The sequence below is a fragment of the Doryrhamphus excisus genome, linkage group LG17 (genome assembly GCF_037039965.1).
Source record: "Doryrhamphus excisus strain RoL-2023G ecotype Guam linkage group LG17, RoL_Dexc_Guam_v1.1, whole genome shotgun sequence".
Taxonomy (NCBI): Eukaryota; Metazoa; Chordata; class Actinopteri; order Syngnathiformes; family Syngnathidae; genus Doryrhamphus; species Doryrhamphus excisus.
In genome coordinates this window covers 17657026-17674211 of record NC_136373.1, presented here as the reverse complement: position 1 = coordinate 17674211, position 17186 = coordinate 17657026, and the positions used below count along the sequence as shown (strand labels likewise).

Genomic DNA, 17186 nt, shown 5'->3' with positions numbered 1-17186 from the left:
AAACCCTAAAACGGTTATATCATAACCCGATGAAGTCAATATGTCCGTCTAATCCCACTGACTGTAGTTACACAATGCCCATTGTGACTTGAGGTTTGTGTAGTGTTCGGATTACAACACAGAGCTGGACCTCTGCTCGCAGAACAGCGCTACTGGGTGGTCATTTGTGGGTACTGCAGTTCCACATAAAAAACAAAAAAGGTTTTTCTTCTTTTCTTTAAATACTTACAAATTAAAAAAAACACTTTAAAGTAAAGTAATTATTTCTTAAAATTATATTGAGTAAACATAAATATAATTATTATATAAATTAAACAGACATTAAAAAAATAATACCAAAATAATATTACAATGCATTTACTTTAATAAATTAATCAATAAAAATATATTATTTTAAATTATGTATAATAAATAATTATCACATAGTGTAATAAATGTTAAAAAAATAAATTAATTAAAAAGGTACCTTTTGATAATTCAACAATAAAAAGAATGTAATAGGAAATGACAATAAATATATAATTTCACAAGTAATATAATTAGTACATAACATTTAAAGAAATACATTAAGAATCATATAAAATAATAATATATAAATAATATAAAATCATATAAAAATAATATTTCATTATATTCTTCCTGACTGATACTTCAACTAATGAACTCAATACACATAGAAATAGGCCTTATGATATTAATGATTATTGATAAATATTACATTGCATCCCCCACTAAATGACACTTTAACAATGAGAGTCACCTTAAAGTCCTTCTGGCTGAAAATGAATATATAGTTAATTTTTCTAATACATTTTTAAGACTAAAGCTATAATATAAATAATGACATCATGAATATGAAATGACCTTCCCCTAACAATTAATAACTGAGGACATGTTTTCAACGCCTGCTTTCTGGATTCTGCTCACCATAATGGCGGCCACACCCGCTTGCAGTTCATTCTTTTATTGACAGCTCCCCCACAAAATAGGCACCTCTGCACTCCCACGGAAAGTTGTGTGCGGCAGCGAAACGCATCCATGGAGCAACATTTAAACTAAACTAATGAAAAGTCAACATTTGAAGGTGACATTGGTGAGACCAAACCATCTTCATCTTCATCTTCAATAAAAGAGGCGGAGACATGTGTTGTTAAAAGTAGGCTTGGTATTATTTAGCTATCATGGTTAGAACCTCTGTTACCGTTTGTTTTGTTTTTTTTACATTTGAAGTCATTCCAGTCCAAAGGTAAACATGGTTGGAATTGTTGCTTCCAACCCAAGTAAATGCTTTTGTTTTCGCCACACTCCTTGTCACATGCACACGCACACACACACACACACACACACACACACACGGTCTTTCGTGTTCGATTTCTTAAGTGCAACTTCTTAAAGATTTACCCCCCCCCACACCTGTAGCCATACATACACCTGGGCTGGATGACAAACTGCATTGTGCTGTGAGACTATACAATCCATATACTTTACTACTCCATAGAGTTGTGCTTCTGTATATACTGTATGTAGTACTTTTATACAAAGGTGATTGCAAAGGCCACATTCTTTTTTTTTTTTTTTTTTTAACAGCTAAAAGCAGACTATCATGTAAAAAAAAATGCTTAGTCTTCAATCCGGAATCCTTATTTAGAATACCAACAAATGGGAAATACAGTGGAACCTCAGTTTGCAGTACAAAATATGAAAAGTACTCCAAATATAACGATAACGATACATCACAACAACCGCAAGGTCATACAGTCAATGCAATGTGATGATAACCATAGAACCAGATGCTCAGTCACATTATAAAGGCTTATGAAGTTACATGTGTCATATGATGATAACCATAGAACCGGATGCACGGAACATGAGTCTCTGTCCTGGTTGCTAAGCACGACTGGCGGCTAAATCATGACGTCACCGTCGACTTCACCTCAGTGAGCGTCTACAGCATCAACTTCACATTTTGCTTTTTATTTGGCTTTTCTGTGCCACCACAGAATACAAACCAGGGATGACATATAACACATTCCACTTCTCGTGGTTTGCTTTTTATTTGGCTTTTTTAAATGGAGGGTCTTGAAAAAAAGCAACAGTACCCAAAGACCAACATGTTACTGAAAACTGTAGAGTGAATAACGACTTTGTGATGGTCGCAGTTTGACACTGGAACTGATAAAGCTTGTTTGACATTCATTTCCTAAGGGGAAAAATTGTTTCCCATATTTTTACTACTTCCGTGGAAAAAACGACTTATCTGGCAACATTTGGAGGGATACCAGACATTTTCCAGGAAATAAAAGGTAAATGCGAGGAAATTAGGGAGATTTGCTCTTTCCACCAGGATTTCAACTACAGTATATTTCTCGTAGAAGGCCATAATTTTCCGTATTTTCAGAAAAATTGGGAAAAATTCCCCTTATTTTTCCATGAAATCACAATTTGCCGTATTTCTCTCATTTCCGAAAAATGTCCCTTAATTCCTCATTAAGGGTCATTTTTCGGAAAATATGGGAAATTGTGGTTAATTTCAACCATAATTCCTGCTGGAAGAATAATTGTCCTTATTTTCTGTTGAACAGCAATTTCCCATATTTTCCCTCATGTTTCTTAATTTTCCTTATTTTGACCATTAAGGGAAAATAATACCAGAATTATGGTAAAAAAAATTATGGTGGACAATTAAATTATTAAGGGAAAATAATGAGTGGAAAATGGGGAAATTATTTTCCGAAAAATTTCCCATATTTTCTCTGATTTTCTGCAAAATAAAGTCTTATGTTCCAGAGACCAAGACCAGAATTTCCCAGGATAATGATCAGAATTCTGTTGCCAACATCGCCATCATTTTGACCATAATTATGGCGATAGCTGGACATTTTTCAGAATTTAATGGAAAATTTTTTGCACTCATTATTTTCCTTTCATAATTTCATTTCCCATTTTCCATTCAGAAGCATCATTCTGGTAGGTTGGAATTTCCCGTATTTTCAAACGTAATTGTTGCCAGATCAAGTTTTGTCCTGAAACGGATTGCGTTCGGCCTTAGAGGTCCCACTGTAATCCCGCCTACGGAACCCAGTGACTGTACAGGAAGTTGGGAGTCGGATGCAAAAGAAAAGCTCCAAAAGGAAGATGAAATCCGGGTTTGCTAAGCAGTCAGCCCAAGTGGACACATGGCTCCGTGTTTTTCATCACCACTAACAAAGTCACGTCACGGCAAAGGAATAGGAAAAAAACCAAAGCTACACTGAAGGACACTGAGATTCAAGTTTGTATAAAACAAACAAACACTTTCATGACATCGGGAAACACCCAAATGTTCATTCGCCGTCCGGTCTGACAGTCTCTCTGATTTACAGCGGCGCTCGAACGCCTCACGTGCCGCAATCAGAGCATCCCAACTTTTGAGTCCGTGGCGGGCTGGCAGGGGTTGTCGGCCGTTGGGGAAACCACGGTGAAAGAAGGTGCTAGTTGCCATGGAAACGCTACAGGAGTGGCGGCGTGTCCTTTGGCTTGACATGACCTCCAGTTGGGGGTGGTGGTGGTGGGTGGATGCTGGGTGCTGGGTGCTGTTTTATCATTTGAAAGATGTGAAGCAGGGGTGGGGAACCTTTTGGCTACAATACTTTCGCCATGTCAAGTCCTTCCAGACGACCATTAAAAAGTGAAATATTAAATTGGGCGTCCTCGTGTTTGACATGATGGGATGTTTTTCTTTCTTTGGGGGAACTTTGGTACATTTTTCACATGAAAGATGCTAAAAGCGGCAATACGAGTTGTACGTCAATACGTACGTATATCCTGCTCAATCCAATACTAACTTTCCCCATGTGATATTGGCGCAGTACTACTAAGATGACGTTATTTATCCTTATAATATTCTGAGTTTATTTTTGTAAAATTGTGACCTTTTTTTCTCTTCACATTTTGAATTTCTTCTCGTAAAAATACAATTTTTAAAATTTTTGCTATAGTTTTTTTGTTTTAATTTCCAACTATTTCACCTTATTCTTGCATTTATGACTTTATAGCCATAATATGTTGATGTTATTATTGTAAACATTTTATTCTTTTTATATGTAATATAAGGTCCTGTAATATTCTCACTTGATTCTCACACATTTCCTCTTTTTCTTAATATTTTGACTTTATTTTTGTAAAAAAAAAAAAAAAATTCTCATTAGAATACAACTTTTTTCTCTGTATATTTTTACTTTATTCTTGGAAGATAATTCTCGTAAAATTGCAACTTTTTTTCTTGTTAGCATATGATTTTTTGTGTATTTTGTTTCGTATATTTTGACTTTATTCCCAAACAGTATTCAAGTATTTTCCAACTATTTCCACTTCTGTCTTGCAAATTGTCTTCTTGCAATTAATTATGACTTTATTCCCATAATATTTGGACTTAGTTCTCGTTAATTTTTTCATGTAAAATACAAAATATTTCTCGTAATATTTTGACTATATTCTCATAAAATTGCAACATTTTTTTCTTGTTAGAATACGACTTTTATCTCTGTATATTTTGACTTTATTCTGGTAAAAAAATTCTGCTGCTTTTCTTAAATGTTCCCAAGTATTTCTGCTTTAAATTTTCTTCTCATAAATATAACTTTATTCCAATAATATTTTAATTATATTATATATATTTTAATCCCATACCTAAATTTAATCAGATTTATTTTAAAAGCATGCCTTTTTATTTTAATATTTCAACTTTATGCTCCCACTATTCCAACACTATTTTTAATTTGATTCCAATAATATTTTGACTTTATTTTCATAAAAGCCCAACTTTTTCCCCGTTAGAATACAACGTTATTCTCATGAACTGTATGCTAGGATGTCTTTCAAAGATTTTCCACGTAGGGGGCGCTAGAGATAAAATTGACATATTTGTAAGCCGCATATAGGACGACATGATTAAACGTGGTGTGCATGTGAAGCACCGGGCCCCAGGTTGCCCACCCCTGCTATGTTTCCAGGCTGTCGGTACCTTTCTTAACACACACCTAAACACGCTCACGCACACACACACACACACTCACACAAGCGGACACAAGAGAAAAACGGACGATGAGATTGGCGGAGCGCGGCGCCGCCGCCGCCGCGGGCCTCCTTCATCGCCTCCTCGTCCTCCCGCTGGAGTGCGCTCCACGAGGAGGGCGGTATTGCTGAGTGTGCACATGCAAAGGGAAGCCACGGTGCGCGTCGTTAACCTCGCTCGCCGACGGCCGTTTTGCTCATTTAAATGCTTGAAAGGCTTCAAACTTCATCAAGGACGTGCTGCAGACGGACGCTTGAAGTTGAAAGCAGGGTTGTCGTGTCGTATCGTGTCGCATGGCGTCGCGTCAATCAACTTTCTCATCTCCTCGCAAATAAACTCCCAAAGGGAAAAAAAAAATCACTTCTGCAGAAATCCATTCCATTCAGCTGACTTGAGTTCCCGCCGTTTGCTATGGCAACGAGCCCGCAGGAAGTGGAACAGCCAATCAGATTCAGAAGAAAGTCCTCAAAATGCGTGGGGGGGGATCGAATGTGGGGTTTTTCTACAACGTCAGTCTAATGTTGCCACTTTTATAAATGCTTCATGTGGCTTGCATGATTCAATCAGCTCACACACACACACACACACACACACACACACACACACACCGTCCTCACTGTCCCGTCCGCTGATACCATACACGCTCCAAAAGGCTAGTCGGCATGGTGATGCTGATGTGATGGCCGTTGCTAGGAGACGAAGAGCGCGGCCAGCAGCAGCATGGTGACGGTGAGCAGCAGGCGATCCCGACTCGGGCTGCTTCCGCTCACGCTCTTCTCCAGCTTGGGGACAGAAGGGTTAAATTCATCTGGAGGGGGGGCAGAGGAAAGAACAAGGATTACTTCCATGATGAAATATATATTGGCATATTTGGCATGATCCATATGCATCACTGCAAGGAAGTGGCGCTATGTGATTTTTGCTAATCAATAAAAAAAATGTAATTTAATTTAATTTAATTAAAAAAAAATTAATTAAAAATAATTTAATTTAATTTAAATAATTTAATTTAATTATGCATATTAATTTGATTACTGGAATTTAATTCTTATTTAATTCTTATTTTAAGTCTTAATTATTTTAAGTCTTATTTTTTTTTGCATGCTTACGTTGCAGCTTAGGTTTCAGATCATCCAACAAATGTAAATATTAGTCAGCACAATTCATGCTTCCATTCATCACAGCAAGTCGTTCAGGTCCAGGCTCCAGACCACCACACTACCACCACCATATTTTACTGTTGCTAGGATGTTGTTTAAGTTGCTTTCAGCTTAGGGTCACCAACAGATGGTCTCCTCCAGCACAATTCACGCTTTCCACGTCTTCCAGGTCCCGAAGCAGCAAAAAAGCCGCAGACCATCACACTACCACCACCATATTTTACTGTTGTTATGATGTTGTTTAAGTTGCTTTCAGCTGGAGGTCAACAACAGATGGTCGGACTTTCTCCTTCAGCACAATTCATGCTTCCATTCATCACAGCAAGTCGTTCAGGTCCAGGCTCCAGACCATCACACTACCACCACCATATTTTACTGTTGCTAGGATGTTGTTTAAGTTGCTTTCAGCTTGAGGTCACCAACAGATGGTCGGACATCCTCCTTCAGCACAATTCATGCTTCCATTCATCACAGCAAGTCATTCAGGTCCAGGCTCCAGACCATCACACTACCACCACCATATTTTACTGTTGCTAGGATGTTGTTTAAGTTGCTTTCAGCTTGAGGTCACCAACAGATGGTCGGACATCCTCCTTCAGCACAATTCATGCTTCCATTCATCACAGCAAGTCGTTCAGGTCCAGGCTCCAGACCATCACACTACCACCACCATATTTTACTGTTGCTAGGATGTTGTTTAAGTTGCTTTCAGCTTAGGGTCACCAACAGATGGTCTCCTCCAGCACAATTCATGCTTTCATTCATCGCAGCAAAAAAGCTGCAGACCATCACACTACCACCACCATATTTTACTGTTCCTAGGATGTTGTTTAAGTTGCTTTCAGCTTGAGGTCACCAACAGATGGTCGGACATCCACCTTCAGCACAATTCATGCTTCCATTCATGACAGCAAGTCGTTCAGGTCCAGGCTCCAGACCATCACACTACCACCACCATATTTCACTGATGTTATGATATTTTTTCTGAAATGCGTCGTTACTTTGAAGCCAGATGTAAAGGGACACACACCTTCCAAAAAGTTCAGGCCCATAAACTGCGTCCGATGATCCACCGTGCACGCCACCGTACAGGACTACATGACTACCAATGTATATGGAATGGAAGATGTATAACGACAAAAAGACTTTAGGACCGGACACTTTCTGAGTAATAATATTTTTGAGGCTCGAACTCACAGGACTATGATTGTCTCCTGGATTCGTTCTTTCCTTCAAAGTTCAGGGTTCAATACTCGCATTGCTCAGCTACTTTTCTGATGTGGACCTGACCCTAATATGGAGCAGCGGAATGTAAATATCAATAACAATGCATCGGTTCAAGTCCGTTTCAAACCCTAAAGGACTACACACTTTATGTACCAACACCGTGATCTGCCGTGATAATGAATTTTAATAAAAATATCTCATAGTGGGGGCTTTAAGAAGACTAATTGACAGCACTGGTTATTATCTGAAGTCATTAGGAAACTAATCTGACATTTTGGCTGTCATTCCATATCTGCAGGGTATTGGGTATCATTTTTCAAAGGTTTTCACTGCAAAGTTGTGTCAACACTTTCCCTGCACGTCCACCTTGTTGGCATTCTGAAAGAAAGCGAGCGCAATTTGAGGTAAATATGAAGAGTTTGTTGGTAGGAAGGAGATCCAGCGAGCCAATGACGACTTGTTTGCTGTCTAGACAAGATGTTATTAACCTCAACATCTGCTCCATTTTCTCTTTGTCTGCCATGACGCTTGCGTCTAGACGCTTAAGCACCATTAGAAAGCGGTAACATGTCAGGGGCTGCGAGAACGGCAACATTTCTGTCTTTCATTTATCATCTCCGTCGATAAATTCAATACATCAGTTTGGTGGCAAGAAGCAAAAGCTGTAATATAATAAAAATAAGTACTAATATTCCTAGGACTACTCCATATAATAATAATAATAACAAACATAACAATGAATGAAAAATGTTTAGGTGACCTCATTGACCTTTTAAAAGCCCAGGACTCCATGAGTGGAAAACCAAAATCTTGGCATCATTGTCCTTCAATGGAGCTTCACGTTGTGCAGGGGTGTCAAATGGCAAATGTTGCAAAAGGCCCTCAGAAGGTCATCAGGCTTTTTCAACACTTCCCAAAGGACTCCATCCTGCGTCTTATCATCTAAGTCCTCCGTGAAGCCATCTTCATCACCTGAAGCGACATTCCCGCTAGCCTCCCGGGAATGCGAGACGTTCTATACAGGTGTGCCTAATGAAGTGGCCAGTTTAATGAAGGCAGACTGCAAGGGAGTGACACACATCGTCGTCATAAAGCCCCCATTGTTCCCGTACGGTGATGTGTTTCCTGTCAGACACACACACCTGGTGAGGTCCATGAGGTCCTGGTCTAGGCCGCGTCTCCTGTTATCATGACACACACGTGTGGTCGGACACGCCTTCTGACCCCGTAATGAGAGGAGATCAGACGTAAGACGCATAAACATTATTCTTATTATTATTCTCATGGCTGAAAACGAAGGGATGCTGTTGGGATGCTAACCAGGCTAGCGGGATGCTAACCAGACTAGCGCAGTTTAAACGCTTTGACCGCTCCACACGTGGCCAGAGCGCCACCGAGACTGACGTAGGAATGCGGTCTGAAAGACAGCAAACAGCATCGTCTCGCACAACTGGTTGTGGAGCGCACACACACACACACACACACACACACACAGAGAGAGACACACACAGAGACACACACCTCATGCTCTCTAAACACATAATTACTGTCAGACACCAGGTGACATCCTCTGCTGTTCTCCGAGCTAAAATAACAAACAAAAAAAAACCAGGTCGTTTGTGTCAAAGGTTCTCTGACAGCTGAAGGCACTGCTGTCATCTTGAGATCTTCAATGTCTGCAAGAAGATGCTGTCCATGTGGACTTCAGGGCTCCTTGCTTTACCATAGGGTACACAAAAATACTGTCGGGACTGAGGAACTCATGACAGAAACACCAACGTTTAGAGTAGTTACTGAAGAACTCAGGAAAAACTAATGAGGACATGATGAGTAGTTACTGAGGAACTAATGAAGAACTAATGACTAAGGCACAGACATTTAGAGTAGTTACTGAGAAACTAGTGACGGAAGCACATATGTTTAGAGTAGTTACTGAGGACCTAATGACAGAAGCACATATGTTTAGAGTAGTTACTGAGGAACTAGTGACGGAAGCACATATGTTTAGAGTAGTTACTGAGGACCTAATGACAGAAGCACATATGTTTAGAGTAGTTACTGAGAAATTAATAAAGAAGTAATGACTAAGGCACCGACATTTAGAGTAGTTATTGAAGAAATCAGGAAAAACGAATGAGGACCTGATGAGAAGTTACTGAGGAAATAATGAAGAACTACTCTAAATGTCTGTGCCTTAGTCGTTAGTTCTCCGTTAGTTCCGCAGTAACTACTCACCAGGTCCTCATTAGTTTTTCCTGAGTTCTTCAGTAACTACTCTAAACGTATGTGCTTTTGTCATTAGTTCCTCAGTAACTACTCTGAGGAATTAATGAAGAACTAATGACTAGGCACAGACATTTAGAGTAGTTATTGAGGAATTAATGAAGAACTAATGATTAATGCACAGCCATTTAGAGTAGTTACTGAGGAACCAATGAATAATGACTAAGGCACATACAGTTAGAGTAGTTACTGAGGAACTAATGACGGAAGCACATACGTTTAGAGTAGTTACTGAAGAAGTCAGCAAAAACTAATGAGGACCTGATGAGTAGTTACTGAGCAACTAATAAAGAACTAATGACTAAGGCACAGACATTTAGAGTAGTTATTGAGGAATTAATGAAGAACTAATGATTAATGCACAGCCATTTAGAGTAGTTACTGAGGAACCAATGAATAATGACTAAGGCACATACAGTTAGAGTAGTTACTGAGGAACTAATGACGGAAGCACATACGTTTAGAGTAGTTACTGAAGAAGTCAGCAAAAACTAATGAGGACCTGATGAGTAGTTACTGAGCAACTAATGAAGAACTAATGACTAAGGCACAGGCATTTAGAGTAGTTACTGAGGAACCAATGAAGAACTAATGTCTAAGGCACAGGCATTTAGAGTAGTTACTGAGGAACCAATGATGGAAGCACATACGTTTAGAGTAGTTACTGAAGAACTTGTGAAAAACTAATGAGGAACTAATGAAGAACTAATGACTAAGGCACAGACATTTAGAGTAGTTACTGAGGAACTCATGACGGAAGCACATATGTACGTTTAGAGTAGTTACTGAAGAACTAGTGAGGACCTGATGAGTAGTTACTGACAAACATAAGCACCTATGTTTAGAGTAGTTACTGAGGAACTAATGACTAAGGCACATACATTTAGAGTAGTTACTGAGGAACTAGTGACGGAGGCACGTACATTGAGAGAAGTATATTCCAAAACGCGGCGTTGTCACCTGAGGTGAAAAAGCACGACATGATTACATAATGGTGGTTCCGTCCCTGACTGACATGGAACCGTCTGAAGTCGACATGCGTCCATAATGATAACCATGAAGCTGTTGGCGTTGATGACAGGCTGCTGCTTTGTGGTCTGCAGTCAGCACCCAAGGAGTCATGAACCACAGCAGTCATAACACCACCTGTGATGGCTGTTGACATCACATCATGGGGTTTCATTGGAAGACACCAAACGGGCCGTCCCGAGCTGGAAGCTAGACGAGGGAATAGGCAGATTGTTGTGACAAGGACAGTGATAACGAGGTAGTGTAGTGGGCTCGTTGGTTCAGGGAAACCGGAACGCCGTTTCATTATGTGGGTGAAATGTTGGAAAGATAAAATACTTCAAAATGTTCCAGTGTGGACAAACTCCACTTACATCACAGTCTAGGAACACAACTTGAGGATTTACGGTATTTACAGTGGAACCTTGGTTAGTGTACGCCTCGGTTAGAGGCCATCATTTTGCCTCGGATTGCATTATTATTATTGTTATTATTATATTTTTTATTTTTATTTTTTTTTATTTAATTTTAATTTTAATTTTAATTTTAATTTTAATTTTAATTTTAATTTTAATTTTAATTTTAATTTTAATTTTAATTTTAATTTTAATTTTAATTTTAATTTTAATTTTTGTGGCACGTGTCTTGCGGCTATTATTACGGTTCAACCGTGTTCTTCACCAAATACAATTTCATCACTAAATGCTGTTATTTCAACACGACTGAATTCCCAAAATTGATGACCTTTCGTTTGGGAAAACCTGCTTTGGATTATGGTCGGAAGTTGGCAACATGCCTTAGGATGGGGCAAAGGATTGTGCTTCCTACAAAATACCCGGAATATGCAGTACATGCATAAAAATGTCACTATATTGAAAGTCAAGTGTGGTACGTATGTACCCATGCGTTGCGTATGCCAAGTACTGTATGGAGTCCCATTATAATGTGTTTTTGGGTCAAATTGAATAAAAAAAGGCATCTGTTGCGGTCCAAATTTTTTCGAAATGACTGCAATACAAGAGCTACGGAAGTAAAATGGAACATTTGTCATTTTTTGATAGTTTTTCAAATAAAATGTTGACGTTTTCCGGAGTATTTAGTCAAATGTTATCATGACTGGTAATTAAATTGCGCCTGTTAAATGTTATGTAAGGTGAAATAAGTAATAACAAGCATTGGAGTAAATGCTGTTGTGACTGCGCTAATCACCTCGGAGGGGATTCTGAGGGAAAAGTGTCCTCGGGCGTTCTAGCACTTTAGTACGACGCATACCACAGAAGAACCTTAAAGAGAGACTTTGAATTTAGACGGAAGAAAAACAGCCTTGTTGTTACTCAACATCGGAAAACTCGACTTTTCCCGCCACTCCAAATGTCTAACGGTGACTAAGATGTTCCAAGAGCCAACATAGCGCCAGAAGTAGCGTAGCATGGTTTTATACCAGTTCAAGTCCAGACTTGAGACATGTTAGTTCAGGAACATCAGCACATTTCCAGGGGTTACATGGTCTACATATTTGGGTCTTTTAGCTAGTCATGCTCCGAGCAGGGTTTTATGCTGCCGATACCGATACAGTTGATCCATGAGTGAAATCGGACGATACCGAACCATAAAAGTACGTATAAAACATATTACTTTTTCATAATCACTGCTGAAACTTAGAAGATCAGTCGCTTACTTTAAGGAAATTTAAAGTAAGCGAAATCGAACCGCTTTTCGGGATTTCCGTCTTACCTTTCCTCATTTTCGGCCTTCTTTGAACTACTTTGGTATCCCCAAATTCCCTCCCTGTGGGAGACTCATTTCGGTCTGGATGTGGGTGCATCGCCGGTCGTGATTGTTTGTCGTCTGTCGGGTGTGTGGCGCCCATTAGACGTCAGGGTGCCAGGCACAGGAACGTGGGCGCGAGACGGTGGCTATAGGCTGGATACTGGAACGGGGGCAGAGCTGATGGGTGGATGTGATCGCTATTTTAAGCAGTTTTTAAAGTACATATCTGGGGGTTCAGCAGCTTTGCCCAAGGGTACTTTTGGGTACTTTGGCATGATCACGGGAGGACAGACTTATGTATGCTGTACTCCTTGTTGTCGTTGGCCACAAATGGCCCTTGGGCCCCACTTTGGACACACCAAGGCTAGCATATTTCAACTTTCCGTTATACGTACAGGTAAGACAGCTAACATCGTTCAAATGTTTCATGAAAATTCCCTGCACAGATAACATACTTGTGTTTGAAGACGCCATCTTGAAATGGTTTCTCATTGGAAACAATGGGAAGAAGAAGATGTTGCAAGTGTGACAGATGTGATGACCACCCGGCTGTGCTAAAAGCGTCCGAGTGACGAATGCAAAGTTCTCATCACTGACATCCAGCCCGATGTTCCTGGCAAAGGTCGACCCAACACGTCGTCAACGGTAATTGCTACGATAATAAACCCCATTAAAGAAAAAGCTTCTGATTTCTCCCCTAATGGCCGGACCTGCTGGTCAGATGCTGAAACCCGAGACCGCATGACGGGGCCGACCAGCTGCTCACACCACCTCACGTGAGACGGGGGGGGGAATTTAATAGGAGAGCTGTTACATTTAGGGGATGGGCGGATCGATACGCGGATCCATCATGTCGATACCGAGGCTTGTATCGCTACAGTGGAACCTTGGTTAACAACATTCATTCCTTCCACAAGGTGCGACTCAAACCAAAACGAACACTAACCAAATTTTAAACAAATTTTCCTATTTGGAGCAATCTCAATCCAACGTTTACGTTTATAATTATAGTTTTACTAGCAAAAAACAAAAGTCAAAAATATCAATAATGGCAATACTGGCCCTGTATCTGCTTGGTATAGGCTCCATATAAACATTTGCAGTACCCCCCCCTATTATGTAATACAGAGTTGCGCTGAGGATGGCTAATTGTGAACGGGTTGTCCCGAGTGTGAAAAGTGAATAACAGTTATTAAAATAAAACGATGTCGCCACAAGTGTAATTGGCAGTCTAAGAGCGAGGGAGGAAACGAGGACACGCGTCTTTGTTTTTTTTTGTATTCCACACCTCCTTCAGCGCCTTTCAAAGTACGCCCTACCGGGGGGGGGGTCAATGTTCTTCCACCGAGGGCCACATAGTGGAAAATGAAATGCAACGTAGACACTTTGATATTTTATTGATATACTTTTGCATCGCAGATCTGTGATATACAGTAAGTGAAAAGTCTAAAATTATTAGTATCAACTTTTTTTTTTTTACATTTTTGTAAAAAAGAAATATTTTATTTATATTTTATTAAACATAATATTTACTATTTTTACTGCATATTATTCAATTATTAAATTTTCACCCAACCTAATTTTCCAAATATGGAAAAGCACGAAAAACTAAGAAATCCAGCTGAATAGGTGCAGAGTCTGGAAGATCTAGAAAGCTTCCTGTGCCGGGTAACAACTCAATACAAAGGGCCGAAAAATGAATATAATAGGTTTATTAATATTCTTAATTCTTTATTAATAATCTTTAATAGTTCAAACCTATGTGCTTAAATTATTTTATTTTGTTTTATTTTATTTTATTTTATTCTCAGAAAATTGCAACTTTTTTCCCCTGCAGAATAACATTTTTTTTGTAATATTTTGTATTTATATTTCTATTTATTTTTGTGATGTCTGATATTGGCTTTTTTGCCAATAACTGATATTGGTATTGTTACTCTCAATTTCCGATACGATATCAGCCGATGTCCAACATCTGGGAAATACTTGCCATTAGGCTAGGGCCGTCACATTTGTTTTAAAAGTAAAAAAAATAGTTAAAAATGTCCACAGTTGGACATTTTCAACTTTATTTTTGTGAATTTTCTTCCTGTAATTATGACATGATCACATTATCACTACCACGTAGCATGAAGGGGTTAGCAACACTAGCCTAGCTGTGGGAGCTACAGTGCTAACACGACACGAGAAGGGAACGAGAGGGAAAAAGAAGCTGACAGAAGATGAGTTGATTTGACCTGCAGCCATTTGCCACATCAGTGATGACTTTTCTTCTGACAGTTATGAGAAGAAACCGGCTTATTATCGCGCTGGCGGAGATTAACAACGCCATATTTTACAAGCTAGCGTGGAAGAGCGTGAACACTTGACAGGATGAGGATTGATGCCCGCCGGTCCGGTTGCGCAACCGGCCGAGCCGCGCGGCGCGGCGCGCACGTGGCTGCCATGTTGTTGTTGCTGTAAACCCACCTACCGCATGCCGTGCGGAGACATTTAATTGCCGCTCATCCGTTCACGACGCGGCCGCTCCCTTCTAATGGGTGCCAACGTGGAAGCGGCGCTGACAGACTCGGCATCGGCCCCGTGACATCACCATCGTCCTGATGAGCCGCGTCGGGCTGAACGCTCGCCAATATGTTGGAAATCCAACACTCACGGGTCAATACGCCGTCGTGGAAACTGACTCATCGTGTTTGTGATTCTCGTAAAGAGCACTCGGAACCAGACTTCCACATTCCAAAGCTTATGTAATAATTAATACTTCGATATTTTCCTCCTTAGCTTAAGATAAATAAACTACATATTAGTAGTACAGAATACCACAATAGTAGTATAGAACACTACATTCACAATTCTGCCTTGTTTTTGGATTTCTTTGCTCATTTAGACCAAGAATATGTTTAATTTGCTGCAATGATGTCAGCCTCCCTTTGCCCTCTGGGCTCCTCTGGCTCCCTCTAGTGGACATAGGCAGCATTGTGCAGCCATAACCAATGAAATGCTTTGCTGGGAAGATGTTAAAATAGTTTTATTTTAATATATTCAACTCATATCGGTACTTGCTCTGTATATTTCTTACCTACCTTTTAAGTGTGAAGTTGCTGTGTGATGATTTTAGCATTTTCCGGTAATTATGGTAATAATGTATCAAAATCTAAATTAATGTAAAGGTTTGAAAGTGACAAAATATAAAAATGTGACTCAATTCAAAGTTCAAGAGGAAGAAATGACTCAGGAAGTGATCCTGGCGTTTTTATGACATCTGACATGAACATGGATACTCCAGCCGTACGAGCGAGTCTGGCCGCGACCAGATGGGCCTGAGGGATATTTTCCACGCTTCCGCAGGCTCAGGTGTGTAAAAGAAGACGTGACTCACCGTCGTCGTCAATGTTGAGGCCTGGTGTCAGCGTGTAGTCTGCCTCCGTTGGCTCCGCCCCATCGTCCACATCCGACGCTGCTGAGAGAGAGAAGAAACTGAAAATTCTTTTTTTTTTTTACAAGAATAACATAATGAGGAAAAATAACATTTTGGTTGTATAAAGCTGAAATATTAACAACAAATAAAGTTGTATTATTTTGGAAAATTATGTTCTGTAAAAAAGTACAACGACACAAGAATAAAGTCATAATATTAATAGCAAAAAAGTTGGATTTTCATGAGAATAAACTTTCAATTTTACCATAACAGACTTGGTAATAATAGCAATAATGACATTTTTGTAGCATAATGCTGAAATATTAAAGAAAAAAAATATGCATTCATATTTTAAACTGTAATATTACGAGAAACAAACAATTAAATAAAGTTGTCCTTTTTGAAAATGTAGGTTGGCGATAAAGTTATTATAATCCAACAAGAAAGCCAAAAAACCCCAGCAAAAACTGTAAAATCAGCAGTAATAGTATAACAATCAAATTAAGTCCAAATATTGAGAAAAAAAGTTACAATTTAACAAGAAAATTTGATTATTTTACGAGAATAACTTTGTAATATTATAAGAAAAAAAATTGTTGCACAAAGTTGAAATATTCAAGAAAAAAGTCGTAATAAAATGAGAATCAAACAAAACACAAAGATGTCATATTTGGAAAAAATTAGGTTAAAAAAAAAATTATATTATGGGAATAATGTCAAAATATTACGGCAACAAAATCATAAAATTACAAGAAAATAATTTATTAAAAATACTTAAGAAGAAAGTTGAAATATTTGGAAAATTTCCAAAAACAAACCAGCAAAACCCGGAAATAAAGCGCAAAGAAGGAAGTGGGTTCTAATACTAGATACTAATACTAATACTAATACTAACATACTAATACGAGGCTCTTTCCACATATTTATTTGACAAGCTACAACTCCTTAGCATATCCTCATGTGTCGCTTTCCGAAATATCCAAGTTATCCTTCCATTTTTCCCTCAGCGGACCAAGCTTGGACATTCCTGACAGGAGACCGCGTGCGATAAGAGATGAAGGGCGATGCAGAGGTTGGTATTCCAGGGATGGCAGAGACAGGCCAGGGATCAAAGTGGGATAACCGTAGCCCGTGTCGGACCATAGCAACGGATTCTGACAAGGATGGCGGGAATGGGGGGGGGGAGTGGGGGGGTGAGGGAGGACCATCAAAGACAGAAGTGAGGAGGTGAGTGAAGACAGAAGGAGATGCAGGGGAAAAAAACGTG

General features: G+C 39.3%; 1 protein-coding gene across 3 annotated transcripts in view; it reads right to left on the bottom strand.

Moving 5' to 3' along the window:
* Window positions 1-5550: 5550 nt before the first annotated feature.
* efna3b (ephrin-A3b) overlaps window positions 5551-17186 on the bottom strand; it is a 63603-nt gene continuing 51967 nt past the window's right edge. For 2 of the 3 annotated variants that reach the window (XM_058084031.2, XM_058084034.2), the window contains 2 exons: window positions 15881-15961; window positions 5551-5861 (listed from right to left, as the gene is read on the bottom strand). In XM_058084031.2, the coding sequence (XP_057940014.1) occupies window positions 5743-5861; window positions 15881-15961 (200 nt within the window). In that variant the 3' untranslated portion in view covers window positions 5551-5742. The remainder of the gene's footprint in view (window positions 5862-15880; window positions 15962-17186) is intronic. The other variant, XM_058084032.2, reaches the window with a different exon arrangement.